General features: G+C 35.6%; 1 protein-coding gene across 1 annotated transcript; it reads right to left on the minus strand.

Annotated features, from left to right (window-relative positions):
- Positions 1-7,866: 7,866 nt before the first annotated feature.
- Positions 7,867-9,703, minus strand: LOC131039236 (heat shock protein STI1). Its single transcript, XM_059213643.1, has 2 exons — positions 9,277-9,703; positions 7,867-9,162 (listed from the first exon to the last, which is right to left on the minus strand). Exons 1-2 carry the CDS (start codon positions 9,701-9,703, stop codon positions 8,744-8,746), a joined length of 846 nt encoding a protein of 281 aa, XP_059069626.1. The 3' UTR covers positions 7,867-8,743.
- Positions 9,704-12,061: the final 2,358 nt, after the last annotated feature.

Genomic DNA, 12,061 nt, shown 5'->3' on the forward strand with positions numbered 1-12,061 from the left:
TAAGCTTTTTACTATTGAATGTGATGCTAGTAATATTGTTGTAGGAGCTGTTTTAAGTCAAGAAAATAGACCATTTGCATTCTTTAGTGAGAAGTTGAATGATGCAAAGAAAAAGTACTCTTCCTATGATTTAGAACTCTATGCATTAGTACAAGCACTTAGGAAATGGAGACACTATCTTCTTCCTAAGGAGTTTGTTGTATACACACATAATTAGGCACTAAGTTTCTTGAACTCACAGGATAAACTGAATCATAGGCATGTTAAATGGGTAGAATACTTGCAAGCTTACACTTTTACTCTTAAGCATAAGAAGGTTCAGTTGAATAAAGTAGCAGATGCTTTGAGTAGAAGGTTGTTAACTATTCATGAGATTCAAGTTCAGAGCATTGGTATTGATAGTTTCAAAGACATGTATCCTACTGATGATGATTTTGCTAAAGCTTATAGAGTTTGTCAAGATTTTGAGAATAATTTCCATGGTGCATATGTTGATTTCACGTTGCAGGATGGTTTGTTATTTAGGGGTGGACAGTTGTGTGTTCCAAAAGATTCTATGAGAGAGAACCTCATTCAAGAGAAGCACAATGGGTGCTTAAGTGGACATTTTGGTATCAACAAGATCTTAGAGCTAGTTCAAAGGTTCTATTATTGGCCTAAGATGTAGAGAGACATCAGGAGGTATGTTGAGCAGTGCTCGGTATGTCAGAAAGGAAAAGGTAATTCCTCTAATGCTGGTTTATATCAGCCTCTTCCCATTCCACATAGGCCTTGGGATTGCATTAGTATGGATTTTGTGGTAGGATTACCTAGAACTCAAGTAGGATTTGATAACATCTTTGTAGTAGTTGACAAATTTAGCAAAATGGCTCACTTTATTCATTGTAAGACAACACATGATGCAAGTCATATTGCTTATTTGTTTTTCAAATAAGTTGTTAGAATTCATGGTTTGCCTACTAGCATTGTTTCAGATAGGGATGTTAAGTTTCTTGGTCATTTCTAGAAAACATTGTGGAAGAGATTGGGTACTAATCTCTCTTTTGGTTCAGCTTATCATCCATAAACTGATGGCCAAACCAAAGTTGTGAACAAGTCTCTTGGAAACATGCTTAGGTGCTTGACAAAGGAATATGGGCAGAGTTGGGATCAGCTCATTCATCAAGCAAAATATGCCTACAATGACAATGTTAACCGGTCTATAGGTAAAAGCCCTTTTGAAATTGTTTATGGTATGCATCCAAGGGGTATAATGGATTTGAGGGATATCACTAATTTGCAGCATAAGAGTGGAACAACAGATGACATGGCACAATCCATGAAGGAGGTTCATGAGCAAGTGAGACAAGCTCTCCAAGATACCTCCCAAAAAGTCAAGGCAAGAGTGGATGCTACAAAGAGAGATGTTCATTTTTCCATAGGTGATTATGTGATGGTTCACTTGAACAAGGCAAGGATAAAAAAGGGAGTTCCAAGAAAACTTCAGATGAGGAGAATAGGCCCTTGCAAAATCTTGGCTAAGTATGGGTCTAATGCTTACAAAGTTGATTTGCCTATTGATGTTTCTTTGTCTCCCATTTTGAATGTTGCAGATCTGATTGCTTTCAAGGGGCAGCCACCTGAGGAGATTCAACGAGTTTCAGATGTTTCACAATCCCTTTCTAGTCTATCTCTCCCTTCTCTTTCTTTTCCCCAAGCAGAACAGGTTCTAGACTCCAGGATTCTCAAAAAGACAAGGAATCACACCTACATGGAGCATCTAATAAAATGGAAGGACAAGCCTATCTTAGAGGCCACATGGATACCTGAAGCTAACTTTTAGAAAGTTGTCATACCTTCTTCTTTTCTGCCTCAAGGAGTCACATGACTTCTTTGTTTTGGGGGGAGTATGGTGGAGGAGCACCTAGTTGAGTAAAAACTCCCAATTTTGAGTATTTAATGCTTTCATGTTTGTAATGTCTTGTGTTAGGTTTTTCATGTTGTTTATGTTGTTTTATGTTGTTATGTGTCATGTTTAGTGGTTTTGATCTCATTTTGGGCTCAAGAGATCAAGTTTTGCCTTTCAGGCTTTGGGTTGACAATTTTTGGCAAAAATGTGCAAAATTGCCAAAAAGGTCTTCTAAAGCCTTCAAAAGCATTGAAACATGTTTTTTAGGTGTTTTTAAGCATGTATAAGTTGTTTAGACAAGTTGAAAAGGTTAGATTGTCAAAAATGCCTCATGGAGCAAGAAAAGTTGTCATTTGGCTTGAAAAGTTGTCAAAGTTGTCATTTTTGGGTTTTTCTTGCAAAATCTAGTTGTGAAAGCCTCTTGTCCATACAGGGATTGATAAATAATTGGATGGACTATAAAAACACCTCCCTTTGCCTTGAATAAGGTTGGTGATTGTATGAGCAAGAACTTTTCAATAAAAACATGAAAATTTGGCTTTTATGACTGTTTTTTCCTTCCTTTGTAAAACAGTCCGTACTGTAGCTCCATAGTCCGTACTGTACCTTTGGGAGGTGTGCATAATAGTTGTATAATTCTCTCTAATTGATTGTGGTATTGTTTTCTCTTGTAAATTGGATTGTACAAAATTATTTGCAAACTGTGTGCTCGCTTCCCTGTCAAGGGTTTGAAGTTCTAAAATGTCCCCACTTGACTAATCCAGGTTTGGGATCCCACATAATGGATTTAGTCAAGTTGGAATTCATGTATATACTGTACATATTCTCTATTTTGTGCCAAAAGTATGGTTGAAAGAGGGACTCGAGTGAATACTAGGCAAGTATGGGTTATTTGGCTAGTAGCATGAACAAAAACTCAAGATTTGCACCCAAAAGTAATTTGGAGTGAACAAATGAATGAGACAGAGGTCTGGGCATGTGGCCAAGGGAGTGAAGCATCATCTTGATGTGTTATTATATCTTGTTCCATTTAATCACTCTCACTTTGTAAACAAAACAGTGAGTTCACTGTTTTTCTGAATTATGTTGTCAATTTGCTTATGGAATGCTTCAAAAGCATCATCCAAGCCTTGTAACTGAGAAGGAATTGTAATAGGAGATTATCCAATGTTTGTAGACCTCATTGAGGTGTATGTCCAATTCAAAAATCTCCATTTTGCAGGTCCTAAGGCGTGATAGTTGCTGACTAGTAAAAGGGCAGCCTTCTTGACTGTGACAGTGATAATTTTGTTGTTTTCTGAGTGACTTGCCAAGTGTTTAGGATAATGCTGGTCCAATAAAGGCAGGGGAAGCTATAATTTTTTATGGTAGAGGTCTCCAAGCAGTATGGGATGATGAAACAAGTTTTATGGAGATAATCTATGGTGGAAGCACCCAAACCCTCATGAAACCCTATGTTTAAGCCTAAAATGGTGGACAATCATTAAACCAGTTTGAGGGAGTCCAAAACCAAACAAATATCTTTTCTTAGACCTAATCCACACTAACCAAATCATTTCCTATGGTAAAAAATCCCATCATTGGGTATTATGAGCAAAATTTGGCCAATTAGGCCTCCATGGGCTAGTAGCCCTTTGACTGCATAACACACACTTTTGGAACCCGATTGCAAGGAGGACTTGGGAACTTATGAAATCTTATGTGATCATTCTAAGATAGTGAATCAAATGTCAAATGGAACCTTGGATAGTGTGTAGCCCCTTTTTGAGGTTTTGACCCTTGGTTGCCTAGTTGAGTAAGCCAAGGCTATGGGCCTTAAACTAAATTGTGAGCATCAAAACTGGAATGAAACCTTTCTACCCCTACTTGTCCATGTGAAAAACTCCTAAAGCACTCTAAAATAGAGGGTTGAATGCCAAAGAACAAAGATTGAGGGTGTGTATTTGGGTGGAGTGAGCAATTTGAGTAGATTTGAGCATGGGTGTGAGCCATCACCAAAAAAGGGAGTTTGTTAGGAAAGTGATACATGAAGTGCTTGGCACTATAACCACAAGAATGATTTTGTAAACACATACAGTAGAGTCAAACAAGTTTTTGGGTAACAAATTGAACCTCTTGAGCAAATTGGCCTTTTTGAGCACTTACCTATCAATCTCCCTATCACTCCCATTTGGATTTTTGATAACATACAAAGGACTTGGCATGTAACGTTTAAAACAAATACACTAACTATCAACTGTCAATCAACAATTAAGCCTTTTAGGCACTCAACAACAACAATAATCTTTCTACTCTACAATGTTATTATGGATTAAATTTGACCAAATACAATATTTCAAACCTTTTTTGGATGTTATTCACCCTTTGACCACAGTTGACCCTATCGGGACCTTTAGGTATCTTGGAACAAATTGGCTCATCAAGCCTTACAAAGTGAATCATTTGGATACAAATGATCTGTAAGACCTTACAAATCATTAATAAAACATTACAAATAAAGACAAATGCAATTTGACCGCATGATACATCTTCATGGTTAGGTGCTCCTGCACTAGGTAGAAAAGGAATTTGGTTATTTAGTCACCCATGTGTCACAATATCATGTCAAAAGGATCTCTCTACCTCACATGGCTTAGCAGTTGGTCAATGGCCATTTTGTTAATGATTCCATCCCCACTCTTCATTAGGATGAGGAAATTATTTTCCAAGATCTTCTCTTCTTGGATATTTTTTGTAAAGTGTTGTGTTCCAATATCTAGTGGCACAAGACTTTTTGTTACATGAAATGTTTTCTCCCTAAGCCTGCTTGGTTGGCTTCTTACCAATGGAAATGGATTAACCATGGCGAAATATTTAAATTCCTAGACATGCCTTTTTGCCTTGTACATTTTAGGTTTGTTCCAAATTTTTGGCTACCATTAATGTTTATTATTCTTCATTTCAGTTGCCTTCTAAGGAATTCTATTTAAAGGTGGAAAAAATTCTCAGAGATTTCCTTTGTGCCTTTTTTCAGCCATCACAACTTTCACTATGTTGTTTGGGAGTTATGTTAATGTGACTCAAGCAGTTTGGATCTGCTTTCTATTCACTGGTAGGATTTGGCTCTCTGCACCAAATGGATAATTAGGGTGCTCAATAGGAATAAGCCTAAATTTTTTTGGTCTACCATTATAAATTCTCTAGCTTTCCTCATGGGTGTCCAACCTAGAAAGGCCTTGACTTTGGAACAATTCTCACTATGAAGGATCTTCTCAAATTGAGGGGACTTTTGTTATCAAGAGCATCTAGAATGTCAGGAAGATGCTTAACACCTATCTAATTTTAAATGGAGATGGTTTTCTTAATGGGTTGTCCATCAACTAAACTCCATTTAATGGTTTTATCTCTTCAACATTCAAGGGAGGTTTTTGGTCCTCTGGACTAAAGACTTGCATTTTTTCAAAAGAGGCATCAAGGAGTCGATAGATATTTACCATCCCGCCACTAAGAATTTTACCTCTTGGCCTAATTTCAGAGATTAATTCAATCTCTCAACACAATATCATCTTACTCCCTAATTGATTATTGACTCTATCCTCCTTCGAGCCTCAATAATTTTCCCAAGTTTGAAGTGTTAAGCTATAGTGGAAAGATTGAAAATGATATCTAGACACTTGTTTTCAAAGTTGCAAACCAACCAAGGGTTATTCTTGGCTTTCTCCTCATCTTCCCATGATAGATCAACTAAATTAATATTTGCAGTTGCAATCTTCCCTTGGGTTATGGCAAAAAGGTTTCAAGGAATTTTGGAAGCTACTCTTGAGCCTAAGTTGGCCCATTTTGCATAGTGTCTTCTATACCAAGCCCTTCCTATAGGGCCCTAGTTAATCTACATGGGTATCCCTTCTTGCAATTGCCCCTTCTATGGCTAAATTGAATCCTTGAAGCATCTAGTTTTTCCCTCAAGATCAACAAGCCTAGAACTAGATCCATGAATTTTTTAATTCATTCCATCCCAATCCCTTCTTGTAGCACATGATTCTTCTTGGAGATTGGTCGAGCCTCCCTTGCAAGTTAACTCTTGAATACAACACATTTTTAGGATGCAAATTCTTTTCAATATTTAGAAGGACAAAAATGCAACTTTATTTAATAGCACTGCTTTAGACAAGAAATTCTCTTTATATACCAAAACTATAATTTGTTCTAATTTATGCTCATGCAGATTCAAGTGCAAGGTAGAAAAGTTGCACTTGAGGTGGCCCATTTACAATAAATCCTTTACCATTGCGGAATCACTCCTTGTACTATTTCCTGGGTTCTTCTCAATCCTACCTCTTCTCATGGGTGTCAACATGGTCATAGTTCTTCCAGGTGGGATAGTTTGGGTGACTACGACTCCCATATTTTTGTTACTTAGAACCCCCGGGACTTTGTAGCTCATGGAGGATAGTCACAATGTTCTTGCCCACCATCTCCTCCATAGCACATTATTTGCCCTGACACTAACAAGATTCCCCATGTGCATCTTGCCATCTCTTCGGTCTAGCAACAACCACAACAAGAAGAAAATGTTGAAAATAATGCTCTCGTTGGTTGGAATCCCATCGATGACTTTGCCTCTAGGGATGTTTGGGGAAAACCATATGATAGTGATCCTCTGTCACCTTTATGAATGACTTTAGTTGCATAAATTTATGTTGGACTTGATCTGTTTTTTTTTATGTTTTCAAAGCTATACTCTTATGTTAAGAATTTTGTAGATATATTTTTCTACTATCCTAACCATTTTTTTATGAATATATAATACTATATTTTTACTAATACAAAATCAAATTAGACATATTCATAAAAAAAAAATTCAATCTAAGATCATTCATTTTATTTATTCCAATTTTAAAATTAGAATTCTAGTTTTTATGATGACAATGAATATATATTAAACTCAAAACCATACCATGCACAAGTATTTCCTTTCTCCTATGACATGTAACTAAGTGTCAACACTCTTATTTTGAGTGCTCCATCGTGGTTTCTCCTACAATTTTCAAGGCGTTGTCATGTTATTTAAATGATTCTACATTTCTGCCTAAGAGGTATGTTTTACTTGATATTGTATTGTTTGTGTACTTTGACTTTAGGAGTCCATATTTCCTTCTTCCATAGGCAATATATTCCTAAATGCTATTGAATTCTTATAGAGGCAAGTAGTGCAAATTCAGAACTTACCCTTTTCCAATGCCGGAACTTCAAGAATAGTATTATACATTTGAGGAAATGGCTATCCATCTATCGTGATGCATCATGATGTTTGGATGCTACATAATTGATGTTTCGAGTTCTCGTGGATGAGGATTGTTTACAACCTATTCACTATATCATTGACTCAAATGAATTTAACAACACTCATCATTGATGAGAAGTCAAAACTTCAATGGAACATCTAGTCATCATTGCCATGGTGCATCCTTATGGCTGGAGAGTTGTTTTATACATTTTAAGAGCCATTAAATAAAATACTACTTGTTGAACCAACCACAAAATTTTCTTCCACCCTCGTTATGTTTCCGTTTGTTTTAGCATACATTTCTTCAATTTTTAGGCAACTTAAAATTCTTTTCTCAAACGCTTTTTCTATTCCTTTCTTTATTTCTTTTTACTGTAAACAGGTTATAATTATCTAGTGATATGCATACTTTCTCCTGCAATTGGGCATCTAAAATAATTTTGTTTGAAAGTAAATTTGATCTTAAGTCGAATTATCTCAATGCATTATCCAAATTTCTTTATTCTTTTCTTTAATCCTATTAGATTTTCACAATCCATACAAATATTGTTTATAATTTCTAGATTTAACTGTAATTTTTTTAACCATCAATCAATATGTTTGTTTAATGATACATCCTAAATATTGATGATTAAAAAATATTCAGTACTCAGCTTTTGTAGAAGTTTTCAATTCTTACAATTGAAAGCACTTCATTTGTCTGACGCTGGAATGAAATAAAAGAACAGAAGTTAAAATCTTGGTATTACTGATGCTTTAAAAACCTACCTCTATATATGTCTATAACAACAGCTTCAAACGATACTAAAATGTTATTGAAACGAAAATTTCATCGGGATTCCAGGTCCTGACAGTTTGAAAACGCATAACGAATCGCGACTCTACTAGAGCTTTGAGGACATCTTCTTTCTGTTTTCCAAATACTACTATGCCGTTTTCCATTGTCTTTTGAAGAAGCAAATCTCTCTCTTGTCCATGAACTTCCTCTACAAGCATCTGAAACAGTTCCAGGGAGATTGGAGAACTTGGATCGGCATGCCGCAATGACTCTGCCACTTCCAATTTTGTAGGAAGCAACCGTAATAGCACACTAAAATCAGGATATTCCATAGCAGCGGCATAAACATATTTGTAGATACAAGAAAATGAGGCACGTATGAGGTGCTTTTCTTCACTCTGGGCATCAATATTCTCCAACTGCACAGCGAATCCTACCATGGACTGCATGTCTCTGGATGAGACATTTGTTGGTTCAGCTTGATCAAACAGAGAGTTGTAAAAATTGTGAATTATATGACTCAGTTGCTCAAAAGACGGACCAAGAAAACCTTCCAAAACACACCGCTTACACTTACAGTGAAACCCTAAATGTATGAAATGCCTTCGCGTTCCACCAGTGGAACAAAGTTTCTGAAGTAAGACACGGTTATTTCCTCTCCTGCAGCAATTTCTCTCACAGCTATAATGAACATTGCTTTTCCCACCACCATGCATTTAGCATTTGGAAAACATGAATGATTGATGAAAGATGGGAGCCCCCAAAACCCGCATTGCTCCATTTTGCTTGCCCTGTTCCAAAACCCTACCTTTCAGTTTACATCATGTTCATCCTCCACTGGTTTTTCTTCATCCTGGCTAATATGTGTGAGTAGATTGTTGAGCTCCATAGCCTTTCTGAGTTTAAAAGCGTCGATTCGCAAATTCTTCGGAGTTTCCCCAAATTTGTTCCAACTGCCGTTATTTACCCTGAACAACTCCATGTCGGGGACCTCTGCCTCCTGTATCCAAGATGACTGGGTAAGGTGCTGCAATTGCCTTAAAATCCTGGGGCATGACATTGCGCAAGTGGCCGTTTGCTCAACAGTGTCTTGAATAAAACCTTCAAGCACGCTGGCAGGGTTCCCTTTGCAACCAAAGGCCACCGGCCTGCGATAAATGCCGCTCATTGCAATTGCATTCTCCACGAGCAGAGTATCTCCGATCTCGACATCCTTGGTAACAAACAAACCTGGACCATGCACAGGTGACTTCTTAATAATTACCGGACCTATATAATTACTCAACTCTGGAATATCTTGCAGCTTGCAATCATTTAGAAAATAGGCAGATAGATCAAACTTACCCTGCTGGTTCTCTTCATTCAGCTTCTTCGATTTCTCATAGTAAGGCAATATTTCCTTTGCAGCTGGGAATTGCTCTAGTGCCAGTCGAAAACATGAACAGGCTAAGCCGTACTCCTTCAGCCCGTGCAAAGCCCTGCCCTTGCGAAAGAGGGACTTGAGATGTGAAGAATGAAGTTGCAGCGCTTTCTCGCAGTCTTCTACTGCTTTCCCGTACTCTTCCAGCTTTAACAATGCCTCTGCCCTGTTAGAGTAACAACTCACAAGAACATCTTTCAGAGCAGAGTCTATGCATTCAGAATAACATGCGATTGCCCCTTTCCAGTCCCCCTGTACAAACCGTTGGTTGCCTTTGGTCCGCAAATCAAGCAACTCTGAAACCTGAAACGCTCCCAATTTTCGCTGCATTTCTCCTGCATTGCTGTCCATATTTGCAATTTCTCTCACTAGACTAACGATAGCAAAATGCTATTGACGGCAGACAAAACATTCGAAACACAAGAAATGAGATAGGCAAACCAGAACACCTGAGTGCGTAGAGAGGAAAATCGGGTAGGGGAAGGGGTCCAGTAGACCACCATGTTCCGATGACCTCACTCCTGGATATTAAAGAAATCTAAAAAATGATAAATAAATAAAATCATTAATAAATTTTACATGTATCAATAGTAGTTAAAATTTGTAAATTTTGATTGAAAGTGTTGTGCAATTTTATTGGTATCATAGCCTACAATTAGGAAATTTGTACATAAGTATTGGCAATTTTTGAGGTGGTTGTAGTGCATGGTTACTAGGAAATTTGGACATAAGTAATGGCAATTTTTGAGATGGTTGTAGTGCACGGTTATTGAGGCATCTTTAAGTAGGTTTTGAGTGACACTAATAAATGACCATTTTATGACCATTGTGTGCATAACGTATCCCACAACATTCGTCTTTACTACCTAGAAGCTAGAACAATAGCTATAAATAGTTAAGTTGGATACAAGACAACCAAACAAAAATCGTTGAAATCAGAGGTAATGTTTAACGTCTATGGGTGCACAAAGTTAGCTATAATCACTACCGGTGCTCTTCCTCGAGTTAAAATTTCTTTGTGAATGATATAAATCTTTTATTAAGAATTAGAAAAGGAAAAAAAAAGAAGAAAAGATTACTTTAAATTATATTTGTCTTTTTGTTATTTTATTTGTGCACTATTAAAATTGAAATCATTAAATGACTTCACTGTATTTACTAAGTCTATGAACCCAAAGTACTTTCAAATCATGCATTAAATTTACATATGTAATGTTCAAATTTACATTACTTTTATATTTTCTTTGAGAGAATATGTTTATGTAAACATATAGTGAAATGTGGCACACTTTCGTATTGATTTTGATTCCTTTGATTATTCTTTATTCACTCTTATTTATTCCCCAAGTTAAAAATTCTTTGTGGATGATTTAAGTCTTTTATCAAAACTTGGAAAACAAAAAACAAAAAAGAAATGAAGGGGTCCAATATCTAAAGAGAAGATTAATTTAAATTATATATGTCTTTTTATTATTTTATTTGTGCATTATTGAAATTGGAATCATTAAATGACTTCACTTTAACTCGGACATAGATTTACTAAATCTATGACTCAAGGTACTTTCAAATCATGCATAAAATTTAAGTATGCAATGTTCAAATTTACATATGTATGTCAATTTACATTACTTTAATATTTTCTTTGAAAGAATATGTTTATTTGAACATATAGTGAAATGTGGCACACTTTCATGTTAAATTTGGTTCCTTTTATTATTCTTTATTCACCTTTATTTGGTTCTTTTGATTATTCTTTATTCATGCTTATTTGGTTCTTTTGATTATTCTTTATATACTCTTATTTATTCTCACCTATACATTTTCACTCACTAGTCAAAAGAGAGCAAAATAATAAGAAGTGGAGGAATCCAACATATAAAAAGAAGATTACTTTAATTTATTTTTTATTTTTTATTATTTTACTTGTGCGTTGTTGAAATTCGAATTGTTAAATGACTTCACTTTAATTTGGACAAAGACTTACTAAATCTATAAACCTAGGGTATTTCCAAAGCATTCACTATAGCATAAAATTTTAACAATGATAACTCTCATATGCACTAGTTAATGTTCATCATTGTAATTTTAAAAATTACATAAGTATATCAATTTTCATTACTTTTATATTTTCTTCGAGAGAATATGTTTATAGGATCATATTGTGAAATATGACACACTTTCATATTAAATTTGGTTCTTTCATTATTATTTACTCATCCTAAGTTATTCTCACCTTTACAAAATTCTCTCTATTTGGTCTTATCATATTATGATCTATATCTATTCCTATACATTTACTGTATTATTAAATATAAGAACCCATGGTATTTTCAAAGCATGCATTGTAAAATAAAACATAATCATGCTAACTCTCACATTTAAAATTAATTTTCATCATTATAGTGCTAAAATTTACATATTAATGTGGCTCATTAAGGGGCAAGGCTGGGTTCAATCTAGCAATGTGTGTCTTTCTAATGAGAAGTGAGAGAGACCTTTGGAGAGATGGTGGAAAATTAATTTTGATGGTGCCTCTAAGGGTAAATTTTGATTGTGTTGTGCAATTTTATCGGTATCATAACACACAACTAGGAATTTGTACATAAGGATTGGTAAATTTTGAGGTAGTTGTAGTGCACGGTTACTAGGAAATTTGTACATAAGTTAAGAATTAGTCTATGGGTGCACAAAGTTAGCTATAATCACTAC

Source organism: Cryptomeria japonica, chromosome 10 (genome assembly GCF_030272615.1).
Source record: "Cryptomeria japonica chromosome 10, Sugi_1.0, whole genome shotgun sequence".
NCBI classification, from domain to species: domain Eukaryota; kingdom Viridiplantae; phylum Streptophyta; class Pinopsida; order Cupressales; family Cupressaceae; genus Cryptomeria; species Cryptomeria japonica.